The sequence below is a fragment of the Oncorhynchus keta genome, chromosome 22 (assembly GCF_023373465.1).
Source record: "Oncorhynchus keta strain PuntledgeMale-10-30-2019 chromosome 22, Oket_V2, whole genome shotgun sequence".
Taxonomy (NCBI): domain Eukaryota; kingdom Metazoa; phylum Chordata; class Actinopteri; order Salmoniformes; family Salmonidae; genus Oncorhynchus; species Oncorhynchus keta.
In genome coordinates this window covers 48,403,589-48,428,550 of record NC_068442.1, presented here as the reverse complement: position 1 = coordinate 48,428,550, position 24,962 = coordinate 48,403,589, and the positions used below count along the sequence as shown (strand labels likewise).

The 24,962-nt window shown below is 40.8% G+C and overlaps 1 protein-coding gene across 1 annotated transcript in view; it reads left to right on the top strand.

Moving 5' to 3' along the window:
• Positions 1–22,339, top strand: part of nmur1a (neuromedin U receptor 1a) — a 71,867-nt gene extending 49,528 nt beyond the window's left edge. Inside the window, exon 3 of the mRNA XM_052475425.1 lies at positions 17,695–22,339. Coding sequence (XP_052331385.1) covers positions 17,695–18,056 — 362 coding nt within the window. The 3' untranslated portion in view covers positions 18,057–22,339. The remainder of the gene's footprint in view (positions 1–17,694) is intronic.
• The last annotated feature ends 2,623 nt before the right edge of the window (positions 22,340–24,962 follow it).

Below are 24,962 nucleotides of genomic sequence, written 5' to 3'. Positions count from 1 at the left end.
GAAGGTGGTGATTGACTCCGCTGTCCTGGCGTCGTGAGGGAGTTTGTTCCACCATTGGGGGGCCAGAGCAGCGAACAGTTTTGACTGGGCTGAGCGGGAACTGTACTTCCTCAGTGGTAGGGAGGCGAGCAGGCCAGAGGTGGATGAACGCAGTGCCCTTGTTTGGGTGTAGGGCCTGATCAGAGCCTGGAGGTACTGAGGTGCCGTTCCCCTCACAGCTCCGTAGGCAAGCACCTACCTGTCCACATATTCTAAGTCAGAGCCGTCCAGAGTAGTGATGTTGAACGGGCGGGCAGGTGCAGGCAGCGATCGGTTGAAGAGCATGCATTTAGTTTTACTTGTATTTAAGAGCAATTGGAGTCCACAGAAGGAAAGTTGTATGGCATTGAAGCTCGTCTGGAGGGTTGTTAACACAGTGTCCAAAGAAGGGCGGATCAGAGACTTCACCAGCAGCAAGAGCGACATCATTGATGTATACAGAAGAGAGTCTGTCCAAGAATTTAATCCTGTGGCACAAAGAGACTGCCAGAGGCCCGGACAACAGGCCCTCCGATTTGACACACTGAACTCTATCAGAGAAGTATTCCCGTTCTGTACTCCCTATTCACCCACGACTGCATGCTCAGGCACGACTCCAACACAATCATTAAGTTTGCAGACGACATAATGGTGGTAGGCCTGATCACTGACAACGACGAGACAGCCTATAGGGAGGAGGTCAGAGACCTGGCCGGGTGGTACCAGAATAAGAACCTAGTCCTCAACGTAATCAAGACAAAGGAGATGATTGTGGACTACAGGAAAAGGATGACCAGATGAGCTAAATCACTTCCATGCTCACTTTGAGACAAGCAACAGTGATGCATGCATGAGAGCTGTTCCGGACGACTGTGTGATCACGCTCTCCATAGCCGATGTGAGTAAGACCTTTATACAAGTCAACATTCGCTGGCCCAGACAGATTACAAGGATGTGTGCTCCGGGCACGTGCTGACCAACTGGCAGGTGTCTTCACTGACATTTTCAACATGCACCTGATTGAGTCTGTAATACCAACATGTTTCAAGCAGACCACCATAGTCCCTGTGCCCAAGAACACGAAGGCAACCTGCCTAAATGACAACAGACCCGTAGCACTCACATCCGTAGCCATGAAGTGCATTGAAAGGCTGGTAATGGCTCACATCAACACCATTATCCCAGAAACACTAGACCCACTCCAATTTGCATACAGCCCAAACAGATCCACAGATGATGCAATCTCAATTGCACTCCACACTGCACTTTCCCACCTGGACCAAAGGCACACCTACGTGAGAATGCTATTCATTGACTACAGCTCAGCGTTCAACACCATAGTACCTTCAAAGCTCATCACTAAGCTAAGGATCCTGGGACTAAACACCTCGCTCTGCAAATGGATCCTGGACTTCCTGACGGGCCGCCCCCAGGCGGTGAGGGTAGGTAGCAACACTTCTGCCATGCTGATCCTCAACACTGGAGCCCCTCAGGGTTGCGTGCTCAGTCCCCTCCTGTACTCCCAGTTCACCCACGACTGCATGGCCAGGCATGACTCCAACACCATCATTACGTTTGCAGACAACAAAACAGCGGTAGACCTGATCACCGACAACGACGAGACAGCCTATAGGGAGGAGGCCAGAAACCTGGCCAGATGGTGCCTGAATAACAACCTATCCCTCAACGTAGCCAAGACTGAGGAGATGATTGTGGACTACAGGAAAAGGAGGACCGAGCAAGCCCCCATTCTCATCGACGGGGCTGTAGTGGAGCAGATTGAGAGCTTCAAGTTCCTTGGTGAAGGATCTGGAGATGGTCTGTATGGAGGAGTGGGCCAAAATCCCTGCTGCAGTGTGTGCACACCTGGTCAAGAACTACAGGAAACGTATGATCTCTGTAATTGCAAACAAAGGTTTCTGTACCAAATATTAAGTTCTGCTTTTCTAATGTATCAAATACTTATGTCATGCAATAAAATGCAAATTCATTACTTAAAAATCATACAATGTGATTTTCTGGATTTTTGTTTTAGATTCATTCTCTCACAGTTGAAGTGTACCTATTATAAAAATTACAGACCTCTATATGCTTTGTAAGTAGGAAAACCTGCAAAATCGTCAGTGTATCTAATACTTGTTCTCCCCACTGTATATTACTTTGCCTTATGCTTCGTATAGCCGAGGTCTATAGCTTATAGCATAGTCTACGGATCATTTGATTGAGACCACAAAAGGCGCACTTGATGCGCCCCCCAGCAGAGCTTCAAGGATGAGTGGCAGCGTAGGGCACACGTCGAGATATAATCAGCAACTAATTCCCAAACAATGAGCAATTTGACATCTAATCGATTATAAATTACATGACACTCCCCTGGACTGACTAAGTAAATAAATACGAAACGCTCCCCAAGACTAAATAAATACTAAACCCTCCCCTAGTCTAAATAAATACTAAACCCTCCCCTAGTCTAAATAAATAAATACTAAACTCTCCCCTAGACTAAATAAATACTAAACCCTCCCCTAGTCTAAATAAATAAATACTAAATGCTCCCCTAGACTAAATAAATAAATGAATACTAAACGCTTCCCTAGACTAAATAAATACTAAACGCTCCCCTAGACTAAATAAATAAATACTAAACTCTCCCCTAGACTAAATACATACTAAACGCTCCCATAGACTAAATAAATACTAAACTCTCCCCTAGACTAAATAAATCAATACTAAATGCTCCCCTAGACTAAATAAATAGATACTAAACGCTCCCCTAGACTAAATAAATAAATACTAAACGCTCCCCTAGACTAAATAAATGAATACTAAACGCTTCCCTAGACTAAATAAATGCTAAACTCTCCCCTAGACTAAATAAATAAATACTAAATGCTCCCCTAGACTAAATAAATAAATACTAAATGCTCCCCTGGACTAAATAAATGAATACTAAACGCTTCCCTAGACTAAATAAATACTAAACTCTCCCCTAGACCAAATAAATACATACTAAATGCTCCCCTAGACTAAATACATAATAAACGCTCCCCTAGACTAAATAAATAAATACTAAATGCTCCCCTAGACTAAATAAATAAATACTAAATGCTCCCCTAGACTAAATAAATAAATACTAAATGCTCCCCTAGACTAAATAAATGAATACTAAACACTCCCCTAGACTAAATAAATAAATACTAAATGCTCCCCTAGACTAAATAAATTAATACTAAACGCTTCCCTAGACTAAATAAATACTAAACTCTCCCCTAGACGAAATAAATAAATACTAAATGCTCCCCTAGACTAAATACATAATAAACGCTCCCCTAGACTAAATAAATAAATACTAAACGCTCCCCTAGACTAAATAAATAAATACTAAATGCTCCCCTAGACTAAATAAATAAATACTAAACGCTCCCCTAGACTAAATAAATAAATACTAAATGCTCCCCTAGACTAAATAAATAAATACTAAATGCTCCCCTAGACTAAATAAATAAATACTAAACGCTCCCCTAGACTAAATAAATACTAAATTCTCCCCTAGACTAAATAAATAAATAATAAACTCTCCCCTAGACTAAATAAATAAATACTAAACGCTCCCCTAGACTAAATAAATAAATACTAAACGCTCCCCTAGACTAAATCCCCTCTCTCTACAGATGAAATCTCGCGTCTTGTGACGGCCGGCCGCCCAACAACCTGCCCGCTCGACCCTATCCCCTCCTCTCTTCTCCAGACCATTTCCGGAGACCTTCTCCCTTACCTCACCTCGCTCATCAACTCATCCCTGACCGCTGGCTACGTCCCTTCCGTCTTCAAGAGAGCGAGAGTTGCACCCCTTCTGAAAAAACCTACACTCGATCCCTCCGATGTCAACAACTACAGACCAGTATCCCTTCTTTCTTTTCTCTCCAAAACTCTTGAACGTGCCGTCCTTGGCCAGCTCTCCCGCTATCTCTCTCAGAATGACCTTCTTGATCCAAATCAGTCAGGTTTCAAGACTAGTCATTCAACTGAGACTGCTCTTCTCTGTATCACGGAGGCGCTCCGCACCGCTAAAGCTAACTCTCTCTCCTCTGCTCTCATCCTTCTAGACCTATCGGCTGCCTTCGATACTGTGAACCATCAGATCCTCCTCTCCACCCTCTCCGAGTTGGGCATCTCCGGCGCGGCCCACGCTTGATTGCGTCCTACCTGACAGGTCGCTCCTACCAGGTGGCGTGGCGAGAATCTGTCTCCTCACCACGCGCTCTCACCACTGGTGTCCCCCAGGGCTCTGTTCTAGGCCCTCTCCTATTCTCGCTATACACCAAGTCACTTGGCTCTGTCATAACCTCACATGGTCTCTCCTATCATTGCTATGCAGACGACACACAATTAATCTTCTCCTTTCCTCCTTCTGATGACCAGGTGGTGAATCGCATCTCTGCATGTCTGGCAGACATATCAGTGTGGATGACGGATCACCACCTCAAGCTGAACCTCGGCAAGACGGAGCTGCTCTTCCTCCCGGGGAAGGACTGCCCGTTCCATGATCTCGCCATCACGGTTGACAACTCCATTGTGTCCTCCTCCCAGAGCGCTAAGAACCTTGGCGTGATCCTGGACAACACCCTGTCGTTCTCAACTAACATCAAGGCGGTAGCCCGTTCCTGTAGGTTCATGCTCTACAACATCCGCAGAGTACGACCCTGCCTCACACAGGAAGCGGCGCAGGTCCTAATCCAGGCACTTGTCATCTCCCGTCTGGATTACTGCAACTCGCTGTTGGCTGGGCTCCCTGCCTGTGCCATTAAACCCTACAACTCATCCAGAACGCCGCAGCCCGTCTGGTGTTCAACCTTCCCAAGTTCTCTCACGTCACCCCGCTCCTCCGCTCTCTCCACTGGCTTCCAGTTGAAGCTCGCATCCGCTACAAGACCATGGTGCTTGCCTACGGAGCTGTGAGGGGAACGGCACCTCAGTACCTCCAGGCTCTGATCAGTCCCTACACCCAAACAAGGGCACTGCGTTCATCCACCTCTGGCCTGCTCGCCTCCCTACCACTGAGGAAGTACAGTTCCCGCTCAGCCCAGTCAAAACTGTTCGCTGCTCTGGCTCCCCAATGGTGGAACACACTCCCTCACGACGCCAGGACAGCGGAGTCAATCACCACCTTCCGGAGACACCTGAAACCCCACCTCTTTAAGGAATACCTAGGATAGGATAAGTAATCCTTCTCACCCCCCTAAAAGATTTAGATGCACTATTGTAAAGTGGCTGTTCCACTGGATATCATAAGGTGAATGCACCAATTTGTAAGTCGCTTTGGATAAGAGCGTCTGCTAAATGACTTAAATGTAAATGTAAATGTAAATAAATACTAAATGCTCCCTGAACTAAATAAATACTAAATGCTCCCCTAGACTAAATAAATAAATACTAAACGCTCCCCAAGACTAAATAAATAAATACTAAATGCTCCCCTAGACTAAATAAATAAATATTAAACGCTCCCTGGACTAAATAAATACTAAACTCTCCCCTAGACTAAATAAATACTAAATGCTCCCCTAGACTAAATAAATAAATACTAAACACTCCCCTAGACTAAATACATACTAAACGCTCCCCTAGACTAAATAAATAAATACTAAACGCTCCCCTAGACTAAATAAATAAATACTAAACTCTCCCCTAGACTAAATACATACTAAACGCTCCCCTAGACTAAATAAATACTAAACTCTCCCCTAGACTAAATAAATAAATACTAAATGCTCCCCTAGACTAAATAAATAGATACTAAACGCTCCCCTAGACTAAATAAATAAATACTAAACGCTCCCCTAGACTAAATAAATGAATACTAAACGCTTCCCTAGACTAAATAAATACTAAACTCTCCCCTAGACTAAATAAATAAATACTAAATGCTCCCCTAGACTAAATAAATAAATATTAAATGCTCCCCTAGACTAAATAAATGAATACTAAACGCTTCCCAAGACTAAATAAATACTAAACTCTCCCCTAGACTAAATAAATAAATACTAAACTCTCCCCTAGACTAAATAAATAAATACTAAACTCTCCCCTAGACTAAATAAATAAATACTAAATGCTCCCCTAGACTAAATAAATAAATACCAAACTCTCCCCTAGACTAAATAAATACTAAACGCTCCCCTAGACTAAATAAATAAATACTAAACGCTCCCCTAGACTAAATAAATAAATACTAAACTCTCCCCTAGACTAAATACATACTAAACGCTCCCCTAGACTAAATAAATACTAAACTCTCCCCTAGACTAAATAAATAAATACTAAATGCTCCCCTAGACTAAATAAATAGATACTAAACGCTCCCCTAGACTAAATAAATAAATACTAAACGCTCTCCTAGACTAAATAAATGAATACTAAACGCTTCCCTAGACTAAATAAATACTAAACTCTCCCCTAGACTAAATAAATAAATACTAAATGCTCCCCTAGACTAAATAAATAAATATTAAATGCTCCCCTAGACTAAATAAATGAATACTAAACGCTTCTCAAGACTAAATAAATACTAAACTCTCCCCTAGACTAAATAAATAAATAGTAAATGCTCCCCTAGACTAAATAAATAAATACTAAATGCTCCCCTAGACTAAATAAATAAATACTAAACGCTCCCCTAGACTAAATAAATAAATACTAAATGCTCCCCTAGACTAAATAAAGAAATACTAAACACTCCCCTAGACTAAATAAATCAATAGTAAATGCTCCCCTAGACTAAATAAATACATACTAAATGCTCCCCTAGACTAAATAAATAAATACTAAAAGCTCCCCTCGACTAAATAAATAAATACTAAACGCTCCCCTAGACCAAATAAATACTAAACTCTCCCCTAGACTAAATAAATCAATACTAAACTCTCCCCTAGACTAAATAAATAAATACTAAATGCTCCCCTAGAATAAATAAATAAATACTAAACGCTCCCCTAGACTAAATAAATAAATGCTAAACTCTCCCCTAGACTAAATAAATAAATATTAAACGCTCCCTGGACTAAATAAATACTAAATGCTCCGCTAGACTAAATAAATAAATACTAAACGCTCCCCTAGACTAAATAAATATTAAACGCTCCCTGGATTAAATAAATACTAAACGCTCCCCTAGACTAAGTAAATAAATATTAAACGCTCCCTGGACTAAATAAATACTAAACTCTCCCCTAGACTAAATAAATAAATACTAAATGCTCCCCTAGACTAAATAAATAAATACTAAACACTCCCCTAGACTAAATAAATACTAAATGCTCCCCTAGACTAAATAAATGAATACTAAACGCTCCCCTAGACTAAATACATACTAAACGCTCCCCTAGACTAAGTAAATAAATACTAAACTCTCCCCTAGACTAAATAAATACTAAACGCTCCCCTAGACTAAATAAATAAATACTAAACGCTCCCCTAGACTAAATAAATACTAAACTCTCCCCTAGACTAAATACATACTAAACGCTCCCCTAGACTAAATAAATACTAAACTCTCCCCTAGACTAAATAAATAAATACTAAATGCTCCCCTAGACTAAATAAATAGATACTAAACGCTCCCCTAGACTAAATAAATAAATACTAAACGCTCCCCTAGACTAAATAAATGAATACTAAACGCTTCCCTAGACTAAATAAATACTAAACTCTCCCCTAGACTAAATAAATAAATACTAAATGCTCCCCTAGACTGAATAAATAAATATTAAATGCTCCCCTAGACTAAATAAATGAATACTAAACTCTCCCTAGACTAAATAAATAAATACTAAATGCTCCCCGAGACTAAATAAATAAATACTAAACGCTCCCCTAGACTAAATAAATAAATACTAAACGCTCCCCTAGACTAAATAAATAAATACTAAATGCTCCCCTAGACTAAATAAATAAATACTAAACGCTCCCCTAGACTAAATAAATAAATAGTAAATGCTCCCCTAGACTAAATAAATAAATACTAAATGCTCCCCTAGACTAAATAAATAAATACTAAACGCTCCCCTCGACTAAATAAATAAATACTAAACGCTCCCCTAGACCAAATAAATACTAAACTCTCCCCTAGACTAAATAAATAAATACTAAACTCTCCCCTAGACTAAATAAATAAATACTAAATGCTCCCCTAGAATAAATAAATAAATACTAAACGCTCCCCTAGACTAAATAAATAAATGCTAAACTCTCCCCTAGACTAAATAAATAAATATTAAACGCTCCCTGGAATAAATAAATACTAAATGCTCCGCTAGACTAAATAAATAAATACTAAACGCTCCCCTAGACTAAATAAATAAATATTAAACGCTCCCTGGACTAAATAAATACTAAATGCCCCACTAGACTAAATAAATAAATACTAAACGCTCCCCTAGACTAAATAAATAAATACTAAACCCTCCCCTGGACTAAATAAATACTAAATGCTCCCTGAACTAAATAAATACTAAATGCTCCCCTAGACTAAATAAATAAATACTAAACGCTCCCCTAGACTAAATAAATACTAAACGCTCCCCTAGACTAAATAAATAAATACTAAACGCTCCCCTAGACTAAATAAATAAATACTAAATGCTCCCCTAGACTAAATACATAAATACTAAACGCTCCCCTAGACTAAATAAATACTAAACTCTCCCCTAGACTAAATAAATAAATACTAAACTCTCCCCTAGACTAAATAAATACTAAACGCTCCCCTATGGTCCTTCTGTAGCTCAGTTGGTAGAGCATGGCGCTTGTAACGCCAGGGTAGTGGGTTCGATTCCCGGGACCACCCATACGTAGAATGTATGCACACATGACTGTAAGTCGCTTTGGATAAAAGCGTCTGCTAAATGGCATTTATTATTATATTATAAATACAAAACGCTCCCCTAAATAAATAAATACTAAACCCTCCCCTGGACTAAATAAATAAATACTAAATGCTCCCTGAACTAAATAAATACTAAATGCTCCCCTAGACTAAATAAATAAATACTAAACGCTCCCCTAGACTAAATAAATAAATACTAAACGCTCCCCTAGACTAAATAAATAAATACTAAATGCTCCCCTAGACTAAATAAATGAATACTAAATGCTCCCCTAGACTAAATAAATAAATACTAAATGCTCCCCTAGACTAAATAAATACTATACGCTCCCCTAGACTAAATAAATAAATACTAAACGCTCCCCTAGACTAAATAACTAAATACTAAATGCTCCCCTAGACTAAATAAATACTAAACACTCCCCTAGACTAAATAAATACTAAACGCTCCCCTAGACTAAATAAATAAATACTAAACTCTCCCCTAGACTAAATAAATAAATACTAAACGCTCCCCTAGACTAAATAAATAAATACTAAATGCTCCCCTAGACTAAATAAATAAATACTAAACGCTCCCCTAGACTAAATAAATACTAAACGCTCCCCTAGACTAAATAAATAAATACTAAATGCTCCACTAGACTAAATAAATAAATACTAAACTCTCCCCTAGACTAAATAAATAAATACTAAACCCTCCCCTAGACTAAATAAATAAATACTAAACGCTCCCTTAGACTAAATAAATAAATACTAAACGCTCCCCTAGACTAAATAAATAAATGCTAAACTCTCCCCTAGACTAAATAAATAAATACTAAACTCTCCCCTAGACTAAATAAATAAATACTAAATGCTTCCCTAGACTAAATAAATAAATACTAAACGCTCCCCGAGACTAAATAGATAAATACTAAATGCTCCCCTAGACTAAATAAATAAATACTAAACGCTCCCCTAGACTAAATAAATACTAAACTCTCCCCTAGACTAAATAAATAAATACTAAACGCTCCCCTAGACTAAATAAATGAATACTAAACTCTCCCCTCGACTAAATAAATAAATACTAAACTCTCCCCTAGACTAAATAAATAAATATTAAACGCTCCCTGGACTAAATAAATACTAAATGCTCCCCTAGACTAAATAAAGAAATACTAAATGCTCCAATAGACTAAATAAATAAATACTAAACGCTCCCCTAGACTAAATAAATAAATGCTAAACTCTCCCCTAGACTAAATAAATAAATATTAAACACTCCCCGGACTAAATAAATTCTAATTGCTCCCCTAAACTAAATAAATACTAAATGCTCCCCTAGACTAAATAAATAAATACTAAACGCTCCCCTAGACTAAATACATACTAAACGCTCCCCTAGACTAAATAAATAAATACAAAACGCTCCCCTAGACTAAATAAATAAATACTAAACCCTCCCCTGGACTAAATAAATAAATACTAAATGCTCCCTGAACTAAATAAATACTAAATGCTCCCCTAGACTAAATAAATACTAAACGCTCCCCTAGACTAAATAAATAAATACAAAACGCTCCCCTAGACTAAATAAATAAATACTAAACGCTCCCCTAGACTTAATAAATAAATACTAAACGCTCCCCTAGACTAAATAAATAAATACTAAACGCTCCCCTAGACTAAATAAATACTAAACGCTCCCCTGGACTAAATAAATAAATACTAAATGCTCCCCTAGACTAAATAAATAGATACTAAACGCTCCCCTAGACTAAATAAATAAATATTAAACGCTCCCTGGACGAAATAAATACTAAACGCTTCCCTAGACTAAATAAATAAATACTAAACGCTTCCCTGGACTAAATAAATACTAAACGCTCCCCTAGACTAAATAAATAAATACTAAACTCTCCCCTAGACTAAATAAATAAATGCTAAACGCTCCCCTAGACTAAATAAATAAATGCTAAACTCTCCCCTAGACTAAATAAATAAATACTAAATGCTCCCCTAGACTAAGTAAATAAATACTAAACGCTCCCCTAGACTAAATAAATAAATACTAAATGGTCCCCTAGACTAAATAAATAAATACTAAATGCTCCCCTAGACTAAATAAATAAATACTAAACGCTCCCCTAGACTAAATAAATAAATACTAAATGCTCCCCTAGACTAAATAAATAAATACTAAATGCTCCCCTAGACTAAATAAATAAATACTAAACGCTCCCCTAGACTAAATAAATACTAAACGCTCCCCTAGACTAAATAAATACTAAACTCTCCCCTAGACTAAATAAATAAATACTAAACGCTTCCCTGGACTAAATAAATACTAATCGCTCCCCTAGACTAAATAAATAAATACTAAACTCTCCCCTAGACTAAATAAATAAATACTAAACGCTCCCCTAGACTAAATAAATAAATGCTAAACTCTCCCCTAGACTAAATAAATAAATACTAAACGCTTCCCTAGACTAAATAAATAAATATTAAACGCTCCCTGGACGAAATAAATACTAAACGCTTCCCTAGACTAAATAAATAAATACTAAACGCTCCCCTAGACTAAATAAATAAATGCTAAACTCTCCCCTAGACTAAATAAATAAATACTAAACGCTTCCCTAGACTAAATAAATAAATATTAAACGCTCCCTGGACGAAATAAATACTAAATGCTCCCCTAGACTAAATAAATAAATACTAAATGCTCCCTGGACTAAATAAATAAATACTAAACCCTCCCCTGGACTAAATAAATAAATACTAAATGCTCCCCTTGACTGAAATGTAAAAAACATAACCCTCTCCCACTTTCATCTGGGTAATAATTGTGTATAATTCAACCGTTCCCTTATTGATTATTGATTTGGACACTAAGAAAACTGTGTTTTGAAATTGGGATATTTATCAAAAGTTATTGTCAACAGGAAGCAGCGATAACATCATTTTCAATTTATGTTTTAGGAATAAAAAAATGGACCTTCCAATAGTATTCTAATTATTTAGGTAAAAACTGCTGAATGAGTCCAAAAAGGTCTGCCACGTTTCATCTTCAATGCCCTTGCTGATGGAAGGAGGTTTTCACTCAAAATCTCACGATACATGGCCCCATTCATTCTTTCCTTTACACGGATCAGTCGTCCTGGTCCCTTTGCAGAAAAACAGCCCCAAAGCATGATGTTTCCACCCCCATGCTTCACAGTAGGTATGGTTTTCTTTGGATGCAACTCAGCATTCTTTGTCCTCCAAACACGACGAGTTGAGTTTTTACCAAAAAGGTATATTTTGGTTTCATCTGACCATATGACATTCTCACAATCTTCTTCTGGATCATCCAAATGCTCTCTAGCAAACTTCAGACGGGCCTGGACATGTACTGGCTTAAGCAGGGGGACACGTCTGGCACTGCAGGATTTGAGTCCCTGGCGGCGTAGTGTGTTACTGATGGTAGGCTTTGTTACTTTGGTCCCAGCTCTCTGCAGGTCATTCACTAGGTCCCCCCGTGTGGTTCTGGGATTTTTGCTCACCGTTCTTGTGATCATTTTGACCCCACGGGATGAGATCTTGCGTGGAGCCCCAGATCGAGGGAGATTATCAATGGTCTTGTATGTCTTCCATTTCCTAATAATTGCTCCCACAGTTGATTTCTTCAAACCAAGCTGCTTACCTATTGCAGATTCAGTCTTCCCAGCCTGGTGCAGGTCAACAATTTTGTTTCTAGTGTCCTTTGACAGCTCTTTGGTCTTGGCCATAGTGGAGTTTGGAGTGTGACTGTTTGAGGTTGTGGACAGGTGTCTTTTATACTGATAACAAGTTCCAACAGGTGCCATTAAAACAGGTAACGAGTGGAGGACAGAGGAGCCTCTTAAAGAAGAAGTTACAGGTCTGTGAGAGCCAGAAATCTTGCTTGTTTGTAGGTGACCAAATACTTATTTCCACCACAATTTGCAAATAAATTAATTAAAAAATCCTAATTTTCAGGATTTTTTTCTTGTCATTTTGTCTGTCATAGTTGAAGTGTACCTATGATGAAAATTACAGGCCTCTCTCATCTTTTTAAGTGGGAGAACTTGCCCAATTGGTGGCTGACTAAATACTTTTTTGCCCCACTGTAAATGTATGTGATTGGGTGTGTGGCTGTGTAGAGTCAGTATAAATGTATGTGCATATTATGTATAAGTGAGCAGATTATGCAGTGAGTGTTTGTGTGTGTGTTGGAGTGACAGTGTGTGTAGGGAAATAAAAGGTAAATTATGATACAAGGTAAGCTCGGTCTGTGTAGCTATTTTGTTAGCTATTTATCAGTCGTATTACTTTGGGATAGAAGCTGTTCAAGAGCCTGTTGGTGTTAGACTTGATACACCGGTACCTCTTGCCGTGCGGCAGCAGAGCAAATAGTCAGTGGTTTAAGTGGTTGGGGTCTTTGACGATTTTCTGGGCCTTCTATTCACACCGCCTAATATAGAGGTCCTGGAAGGTAGGGATCTCGGCCTCAATAATGTACTGGGCCTTACGCATTACTCTCTGTAGTGCCTTGCGGTCGGAGGCTGAGCAGTTTCCGTACCAGGCAGTGATGCAAACAGTCAGGATGCTCTCGATGTTGCAGCTGTAGAACCTTTTGAGGATCTGAGGACCCATGCCAAATCTTTTTAGTTTCCTGAGGAGAAATAGGCTTTGTAGTTCCCTCTTCACGGCTGTCTTGGTGTGTTTGGACCATTCTAGATTGTTGGTGATGTGGACACCAAGGAACTTGAAGCTCTCAACCTGCTCCACTACAGCCCCATCGATAAGAATGGGGGTTGTGCCCGGTCCTCCTTTTCCTGTAGTCCACAATCATCTCCTTTGTCTTGATTACGTTGAGGAATAGGTTTTTATTCTGGTACCACCCGGCCAGGTCTCTGACCTCCTCCCTATAGGCTTTCTCGTCGTTGTCAGTGATCAGGCCTACCACCGTTGTGTCATCTGCAAACTTAATAATGGTGTTGGAGTCGTGCCTGAGCATGCAGTCGTGGGTGAGTAGGGAGTACAGGACGGAACTGAGCACGCACCCCTGAGGGGCTCCAGTGTTGAGGGTCAGTGTGGCAGATGTCTAGGAACAGCTGATGCTCTCATGCATGCCTCGGTGTTTCTTGCCTCGAAGCGAGCATAGAAGTGATTTAGCTCTTCTGCTCGTGTCACTGGGCAGATCGCGGCTGTGCTTCCCTTTTGTAGTCTGTAATACTTTGCAGGCCCTGCCACATCCGGTGAGCGTCGAAGTCGGTGTAGTACGATTCAATCTTAGTCCTGTATTGGCGCTTTTGCCTGTTTGATGGTTCGCCTGAGGGTGTAGCGGGATTCCTTATAAGCGCCTGGGTTAGTGTTCCGCTCCTTGCATGCGGCAGCTCTACCCTTTAGCTCAGTGCGAATGTTGCCTGTAATCCATGGTTTCTGGTTGGGGTCTGTACGCACAGTCACCGTGGGGACGACGTCATCGATGCACTTATTTATGAAGCCAGTGACTGATATGGTGTAGTCCTCAATGCCATCGGAGGAATCCTGGAACATATTCTGTGCTAGCAAGTCCTTTCCGTTACTGTCCCAACGCTCTAACCACTAGGCTACCTGCCGACTCTTTTCCTCTCATGTATGCTAAGTCATCTTGGAAAACAAATCAGTCAGTATCTAACTACTGCAGCTGTACATAGTCTATAGGTAAATAGCTCACCCTTTTTCACCTACCTCATTCCCATACTGTTTTTATACTGTTTTTATTTATTTACTTTTCTGCTCTTTTGCACACCAATATCTCTACCTGTACATGCCCATCTGATCATTTATCACTCCAGTGTTAATCTGCAAAATTGTATTATTCGCCTACCTCCTCATGCCTTTTGCACACATTGTATATAGACTGCCCATTTTTTTCTACTGTGTTATTGACTTGCTAATTGTTTACTCCATGTGTAACTCTGTGTTGTCTGTTCACACTGCTATGCTTTATCTTGGCCAGGTCGCAGTTGCAAATGAGAACTTGTTCTCAACTAGCCTACCTGGTTAAATAAAGGTGAAATAAAAAAAAAAAAAAAAAAACTAGTTATGTTGATATTATACATCGTTTCTATATCTATTTTGATGCAGCTCTTCTGCATACCTCAGCGACTTTTGTATGACCTTGTGATCAAATACAATTTATTTAAAAAATATCTAAATAAAAAGACCTAGAAGACAACCAGGTGTTCCTAACTCATCAATGACTTTAATTGACCAATCAATCACAAGGGAGTAGTAAAAACCCAGCAGACACTTGGTCCTCCAGGAATGAAGTTTTACACCCCTGCCTTACACATACAATACTACAGCCACAGAGAGTACAGGAATAGTATATTGTCGATGAATGGGCATTATTTGGCGGCAGGTAGCCAAGAGCATTGGGCAAGTAACCATAATGTTGCTGGTTCAAATCCCTGAGCTGTTCTACCATTGAGCATTTAACCCCCAGCAACAATTGCCACCTTCACCTTATTCATAGGGGTTGACTTAAATGTGGAAGACACATTTCGGTTGAATGCATTAGGTTGTGCAACTGACTAGGTATCCCCTTTCCCCAGTTCGAATCCCGGGTCTGACGGGAAACATCTGGCACGAAGTCAGCATGCAAACCGAAGAGTTGCTGTCATCAAATCCTAGATGCCATTGCCTGCTGTTGTGCCTTTGAGCAAGTCACTTAACCCCCCACAACAGATATACTGAAACACTGGAACCGTTGCGCAATGATCATACCACGCTTAGTGTCACTTGTTTTGCCCATTCTAACATTCAGTCGAACAGTAACTGAACGCATCAATGCCTGTCTGCCTGCTTTATATAGCAAGCTACAGTCACGTGATTCATTGTCTGTCGGAGTGAACCATTTTCGTGAACGGGTGGTGTACCTAATAAACTGGCCACTGAGTGTATATAGTATGTAAGAAGGAACTGGGGTACAATGACCTTACAGCCCAGTGACAAGCGGTTTTACCCCTTTAAGAACGCTAAACCTTTATTTCTAAGAGTGTTTGTTATTATCTCACTCTATTTCTCTTCATCGTGATATAGTCTATCCCTCTTATTTAGCTCGGAGGTCCTTGGGTGTAAGTCTGCCTCAGTTAGATAGTTGTAATTTAGAGGTGTACTTCAAGGCTTCACCCAGACTCCCAACTTGGTATTTATATATAAATTCATTAAGAGTGGATCTTCTCATAAATAATCCCTGAGAAACTCTGTGTTTACCAAGACCATAAATTACACTGAGGTAAATAATAAATAATAGAATAATGTGAGTTTAATAAAAATACATCTCTGTTCACATACAGCACGAGTCAAAAGTTTGGACACACCTTCTCATTCCAGGGTTTTTCTTTATTTTTTACTCTTTTCTACAATGTAGAATAATAGTGAAGACATCAAAACTATGAAATAACACATATGGAATCATGTAGTAACAAAGTAGCCGCTTTTTGCCTTGATGTCAGATTTGCACACTCTTGACATTTTCTCAACCAGGATCATGAGGAATGCTTTTCCAATAGTATTGAAGGAGTTCCCACATATGCTGGGCACTTGTTGGCTGCTTTTCCTTCACTTTGCGATCCCAAACCATCTCAATTTGGTTGCGATTGGGTGATTGTGGAGGCCAGGACATCTGATGTAAGCACTCCATCACTCTCCATTCTGGTTAAATAGGTCTTACACAGCCTGGAGCGGTGTTTTGGGTCATTGTTCTGTTGAAAAACAAATTACAGTCCCACTAAGCACAAACCTGATGGGATGGCATATCGCTGCAGAATGCTGAAGTAGTCATGCTGGTTAAGTATGCCAGCAAATGTTTCACGGTAGGAGCCACACATGCAGAGATTGTCCGTTCAACTACTCTGTGTCTCACAAAGACACGGCGGTTGGAACGAAAAATCTAAAATTTGGACTCGTCAGACCAAAGGAAAGATTTCCACCGGTCTAATGTCCATTACTTGTGTTTGTTGGCCCAAGAAAGTCTCTTCTTCTTATTGGTGTCCTTTAGTAGTGGTTTCTTTGCAGCAATTTGACCATGAAGGCCTGATTCACACAGTCTCCTCTGAACAGTTGATGTTGAGATGTGTCTGTTACTTGAACTCTGTGAAGCATTTATTTGGGCTGCAATTTCGGAGGCTGGTAACTCTAATGAACTTATCCTCTGCAGCAGAATAAACTCTGGGTCTTCCTTTCCTGTGGTGGTCCTCATGAGAGCCAGTTTCATCATAGCACTTAATGGTTTTTTCAACTGCACTTGAAGAAAGTTCTTAAAATGTTCCAGATTAGCTGACCTTCATGTCTTGAGGTAATGATGTACTGTCGTTTTTCTCTGCTTATTTGAGCTGTTCTTGCCATAATATGGACTTGGTCTTTTACCAAATAGGGCTATCTTCTGTATACCCCCCTACCTTGTCACAACACATCTGATTGGCTCAAACGCATTAAGAAGGAAAGAAATTCCACAAATGGACTTTTGACAAGGCACACCTGCTAATTGAAATGCATTCCAGGTGACTACCTCATGAAGCTGGTTTAGATAATGGCAAGAGTGTGCAAAGCTGTCATCAAGACAAAGGGTGGCTACTTTGAAGAAGCTAAAATACAAAATGTATTTTGATTTCTTTAACACTTGTTTGGTTACTACATGATTCCATATGTGTTATTTCATAGTTTTGATGTCAACAGAATATGAAAATACTAAGAATCTCTCTCTCTCTCTCTCTCCCTCTCTCTCTCTCTCTCCCTCTCTCTCTCTCTAGTTGTTCTGGTGGTGGTTTTTGGAATCTGTTGGGCTCCGTTCCACACCGACAGACTCATGTGGAGCTTCATCGACGAGTGGACCAGCATCCAGCTGGAGGTGTACAAGTATGTCCACGTGGTCTCTGGCGTCTTCTTCTACCTCAGCTCGGCCGTCAACCCGATCCTCTACAACCTCATGTCCACCCGCTTCCGAGAGATGTTCAAGGAAGTGATGTGTCATCGGCCACGGCACCCCGTGCCCAGGAAGCAGTCACTCAGTGTTACCCGGGTAACACTCCGCAGCATTCTCAGTGAGGCCACGCCCATTAATGGCATTGCGGGCCTACACGAAGACAAGGAGCATGAGACCACCTTTCCTTGAAAGGACTTCCTAGCAGAGGATAATTAATACACTAAACTGATCAGATGAATGATTGAGATGTATTGTTATAAGGGATTTTAAGGATCTAAGGATGTGCTTATCCAGTCTGTTATTGCAAGCTTTGGTCACCATACCACAGTAGACTTCTCCTGTCACTAAACTGATCAGATGAATGATTGAGATGTAATTGTTATAAGGGATTTTAAGGATCTAAGGATGTGCTTATCCAGTCTGTTATTGCAAGCTTTGGTCACCATACCACAGTAGACGTCTCCTGTCACTAAACTCCCTAAACACAAGAAAACAAAACACATTAAAACCTGATGCTTTGACACATTATTTGAGCGATTCTATGAAAAAAACAAATATCTCAGGAGATACAGACAAATCCATAATTCTCATCGAGAAGACCTGGTAGATTCTGCATCACTGCGTTTGCATTTCATGTTCAACAGCACAAAACTTTTGAAAATCTGGTCTCACGAGAGAGATGACTTAAAGCTGCCTTTTCCTTACATCCTTACAGCTCAGATTGAAAACAGGCCGAGATGCCCTGTCAAAAGCTCCTTCAAAGACGATGTCCAACGTGGTTGTTTGACGAATGTATAATAGTTCTCAAATCACTGAGTGATTTACAAAACGGTGCAAAGGATTTTGCAGTGCGTACTAAATAGAACTTGAGATGAGCAGCTTCAAAATCAAATGCCATTTGTCACGTGCGTCTAATACAACAGGTGTTATAGTGAAACGTAACATCTACACCTGCTTTCTGAGCATAATAATACATATCTGGGTATTAAAAAAGTGAACCTGGACTACAGTAAAAAACAACAAAAAAAGCTTCAAAATAGATGTAGCTGCACCGTCAACTGCATATTTTCAGAAATGTATGTCATTGCATGAGTCGTTGGATATTGCTAATGAACTTGACGCCTCCATTCAGGAGAGTTTGTCACATTATTAACAGAGGTATCCTGCTGCAGATTGGCATTTTTGGAAAAAAAAATAGCTTTTAAAATTCCCCAGACACTGTATGTGTCCATCAACAATCTGGTGAATGATCTCTGATGATCTCTGATGATCTCTGATGATCTGTTTCACTAATGTAAAACGTACAAATATGAGCGTGACTATGTACAAAAACAATGTATAGATTCACAGTAGATAAACACATATTTAACAATTCGATGTATTCATAAAAAATTAAAATAAATGTAAAAACACCAGGAGCATTTGAATCTGATCAAGGACTGATTTAGACCTGGGACACTAGGTGGGTGCAACTAATAATTAGTAAGTAATAGCCTTGCACGAGCCTTGGCTTGTGAGAGCCTGAACGGTTCATAATTATCAGGTAGAACAGAAAACCAGCAGAACTCCACACCTCCTGGATCGGATCTAAATACCACTGGTCTAAACTGATGAAAAAGCGACACTGTCTGGAACCTCCAAAACGATGGAGAATAATTAGGAAGTAAGAGCACTGACATAATGTGAATGGGGAAAGGTAATCTTTACAGCCCAGGGTATTTGGCTTCATGAAATAAAGGACCTTGTGCTAATTCCAAAATCAAACTGAATTTTTTAAAACTTTTTTTTTAACCTTCATAACTATTTACTTGTATTATTTTGGCCTTTACATGTTGGACATTTAAGCAGACACTCTTATCCAGCATGATTTAAGTCAGTGCATTGACTTATGACTTTGACTTGACCTTTATCTGAAACTATTAAATCCAAGTCATAACTCTTAAAGGTATTTTGTTAAGGAAGTCCTTTATCTACTTTCCCAGAGTCAGACGAACTCATGGATACAATGTTTATGTCTCTGCATCCAGTGTGAAGGAAGTTAGAGGTTTTGCTTTGCGAGCCAATGATAACTAGCATTAGCACAATGAGAGGAAGTCTATGGTACAGCAAGCTAGCAGTTACCATAGACTTCCAGTCATTGTTCCAACGCTAGTTAGCAGTTGCGCTAATGCTAGTTAGCAATTGTATCCCTTTAAGAGTTTAAGCTTCAGATTAATACTAAGCTTCTTTCCAGTCAAGTCAGTGTGTTGTTGTGATTCTGGACGGCCAGATGACAAGAAAGTGGGGACTCGTAGGTCGTTTCAGCTAGTTTTATCTTGTTCTTGATACCATGTCTTGTTTTGAGTTGTTTTGACTGATGTCACTTCTATGCTAACGTTGCAAAAAAAAAAAAATAGCTAGCTGGCTGACCAACAACTGTAACAGTGTATTTCAGAGGCAACAAGTGCTCATTGTGCAACTTAAATATTGGAGACAAAATATAGTTTACACGTTGTCAACAATCTAAGCCAACCCTGTCTGTTTTGCCCCATCGATGCACACATGTTGTTTTTTGTTACTAAACAATTAATCTTTCTATTAAGGAGTAGACTACTCCACTAAAGTCATGTATTCATTTACCTTTATTTAACTAGGCAACTTAGTTAAGAGCAAATTCTTATTTACAAAGACAGCCCAGGAACAGTGGGTTAACTGCCTTGTTCAGGTGCAGAACGATAGACTTTTACCTTGTCAGCTCGGGGATTCGATCTTGCAACCTTTCATCTACTAGTCCAAGGCTCTAACCACTACCTGCCACCCCTGAATGTATACATTTTTACAGTATAAGATGTACAGGATAGCAAATGACAAGAAACGGGTATTGATTTTCTGAGAGTGTACACTGCCGAATGGGTGCTTTATAAAAAAATGTTTTTTTAATTTTACCTTTATTTAACCAGGCAAGTCAGTTAAGAACACATTATTATTTTCAATGACGGCCTGGGAACAGTGGGTTAACTGCCTGTTCAGGGGCAGAACGACAGATTTGTACCTTCTCAGCTCAGGGGTTTGAACTCGCAACCTTCCGGTTACTAGTCCAACGCTCTAACCACTAGGCTACGCTGCCGCTTCAGCAAAGCTGTGAAAAAAACTGGCCTTCTGAAGATGTGCACTGAAGTCCTATGGGGAAAACATCAAATCTTCTGAATGCAATTTCACCAAACAAACCTTTTATCGAGGTTGGCCTCATTGAACTGTCATTCCAGTAGCTGCTAGTTTCCATCTACTCTTGGAGGTGGTGTGTGTGAGCCAGGAATGTGTAAATCTGTCAGTCCTTCTGCAAGGAGCTGTCGTACCACCTCGTGTTCTCATCCATCATCGCCCGAGCGACAACACCTGTGTCAGGCACAGTAAATGACCATTTCGCTGCTCTGACAAAACATGGACTGTACATGCAAACAGGCAGTTACAGCTAACAAACTGATTCATCCCTCCGACCACACTATCTGATTGGGGGGGGGTACATTTTCACAAACCAAAGGAGAGGGACCATCTGGTCAACAGTGGGTACAGACTGATAAACAATCTTGTACAGACTCTCACTGTTTGAGATTTTGACTGAATGCAACTGCATGATTCTATCTCTTTGCTTCTTTTTCTTGTAAATGTATACCTGTGTGATAGCCTCAGTGTAGAAGAGTTTCCCGGGGGGGGGACTACTCTCCAGTGAGGCGGACATTTGTGCTGTAGTGCCATTACTGTATAAAGCTGCAAGAGAGGAATATTGTACATTGGAAAACAATGGGTGCATTTTTTTTTAAATGCTTGAATTTTTACCGGTACCTAAAATATTCTACTGCTTGAGCACCTGTTCCTCTTATAAAATATTAGCTCAAAAGTATTGTAGAGCGCCTGCACCTAAATATAAAAAGTACCGGCTTCCAAAATCAGTACCGGAATCTGTTTCAGTCCAAGACATGCACTGTACTGAGTTATTGTGTTTCAACAGGGTATTTAATGAGGACAAAAAGGAATTGATTTATTCTTGCTTGAAATAAGCATTGTGCTTCTGTTTTGCTTATTAAATATGTAACGGAAAACTGGAACATGTCGTGGAAAAGCTATACCAAAACAGGTTACGCCAAATAAAATCTAAACTCATACAATGTAATGTCACATTTGTAAAATGAGTTCTGTGTGGGAATGCATTATATATACATTATATAAGTGATGTTGACCTAGTGGTAACGTCAGCAATTTCTGAGAACACATCCCCTCAAACAATAGTCATTACGTTAACTGTCAGTGAAATCGATACCTGCATTGACACAGTTTTGTTCAATAGTTGTTTTGGTTATGTTCAAACTAGTCTACAAATAATGTGTGGGTTGATTTCAACTGGATTATTGTGTGCAAGTGACAGAGGTTATTACCAACCATAAAGCAACACAACTTTATTTTAAAAGTATGGTATTTTTCTGTCTGGTAAATAAAATGAATACACCTAAGTGTTCCTCTAATTCCTTTGTTTGAAAGACATTTTAATTGTACCTGACAAACTGTAAAAAGAGGGCTTTGACCCATACACCATTATTTTACTGATGACTAAATATTCTCCATATTTATAAATTACAGACAATTAAATATGCATCTCTGCTGTAAGGCCTTTTTTTGTCTCAGCAGTGATAGTTCAGCTTTTTTTTATGACCCAAGCACCAAACTGTACCCAAGGGGAATTTGTTAATCAATGTTAAAGGGCACAGAGAAAGGTTGCCTCTTTTCTTCAGACAAATGGTGTTTTTTTTTTTTTGGGGGTGCAAGGACTCAAGCTTCCACCATGTTTCTATTTTAGGTGGACTGATGAGGTCAAGGCAATGGTATACTAACCACTGGGACTTCATACTGAAGTATATGCAATAGCATTTTATCTATAGTGGGTTTGACCATTTCATCTTCTACTCTCCCGTTGGACAAAGATGACTCAGGCCCACTATAGGACTGTCGGGGAAAGATGACTCAGGCCCACTATAGGACTGTCGGGGAAAGATGACTGAGGCCCACTATAGGACTGTAGGGGAAAGATGACTCAGGCCCACTATAGGACTGTCGGGGAAAGATGACTGAGGCCCACTATAGGACTGTCAGGGAAAGATGACTCAGGCCCACTATAGGACTGTCGGGGAAAGATGACTCAGGCCCACTATAGGACTGTCGGAGAAAGATGACTCAGGCCCACTATAGGACTGTCGGGGAAAGATGACTCAGGCCCACTATAGGACTGTCGGGGAAAGATGACTCAGGCCCACTATAGGACTGTCGGGAAAGATGACTCAAGCCCACTATAGGACTGTCGGGGAAAGATGACTCAGGCGCACTATAGGACTGTCGGGGAAAGATGACTCAGGCCCACTATAGGACTGTCAGGAAAAGATGACTCAGGCCCACTATAGGACTGTCGGGGAAAGATGACTCAGGCCCACTATAGGACTGTCGGGGAAAGATGACTCAGGCCCACTATAGGACTGTCGGGGAAAGATGACCCAGGCCCACTATAGGACTGTCGGGGAAAGATGACTCAGGCCCACTATAGGACTGTCGGGGAAAGATGACTCAGGCCCACTATAGGACTGTCGGGGAAAGATGACTCAGGCCCACTATAGGACTGTCGGGAAAAGATGACTCAGGCCCACTATAGGACTGTCGGGGAAAGATGACTCAGGCCCACTATAGGACTGTCGGGGAAAGATGACTCAGGCCCACTATAGGACTGTCGGGGAAAGATGACTCAGGCCCACTATAGGACTGTCGGGGAAAGATGACTCAGGCCCACTATAGGACTGTCGGTGAAAGATGACTCAGGCCCACTATAGGACTGTCTGGGAAAGATGACTCAGGCCCACTATAGGACTGTCGGGGAAAGATGACAGGCCCACTATAGGACTGTCGGGGAAAGATGACCCAGGCCCACTATAGGACTGTCGGGGAAAGATGACTCAGGCCCACTATAGGACTGTCGGGGAAAGATGACTGAGGCCCACTATAGGACGGTCAGGGAAAGATGACTCAGGCCCACTATAGGACTGTCGGGGAAAGATGACTCAGGCCCACTATAGGACTGTCGGGGAAAGATGACTCAGGCCCACTATAGGACTGTCAGGAAAAGATGACTCAGGCCCACTATAGGACTGTCGGGGAAAGATGACTCAGGCCCACTATAGGACTGTCGGGGAAAGATGACTCAGGCCCACTATAGGACTGTCGGGGAAAGATGACCCAGGCCCACTATAGGACTGTCGGGGAAAGATGACTGTCGGGGAAAGGACCCACTATAGGACTGTCGGGGAAAGATGACTCAGGCCCACTATAGGACTGTCGGGGAAAGATGACTGAGGCCCACTATAGGACTGTCGGGGAAAGATGACTCAGGCCCACTATAGGACTGTCGGGGAAAGATGACTCAGGCCCACTATAGGACTGTCGGGGAAAGATGACTCAGGCCCACTATAGGACTGTCGGGAAAGATGACTCAGGCCCACTATAGGACTGTCGGGGAAAGATGACTCAGGCCCACTATAGGACTGTCTGGGAAAGATGACTCAGGCCCACTATAGGACTGTCGGGGAAAGATGACTCAGGCCCACTATAGGACTGTCGGGGAAAGATGACCCAGGCCCACTATAGGACTGTCGGGGAAAGATGACTCAGGCCCACTATAGGACTGTCGGGGAAAGATGACTGAGGCCCACTATAGGACGGTCAGGGAAAGATGACTCAGGCCCACTATAGGACTGTCGGGGAAAGATGACTCAGGCCCACTATAGGACTGTCGGGGAAAGATGACTCAGGCCCACTATAGGACTGTCGGGGAAAGATGACTCAGGCCCACTATAGGACTGTCGGGGAAAGATGACTCAGGCCCACTATAGGACTGTCGGGGAAAGATGACTCAGGCCCACTATAGGACTGTCGGGGAAAGATGACTCAGGCCCACTATAGGACTGTCGGGGAAAGATGACTCAGGCCCACTATAGGACTGTCGGGGAAAGATGACTCAGGCCCACTATAGGACTGTCGGGGAAAGATGACTGAGGCCCACTATAGGACTGTCGGGGAAAG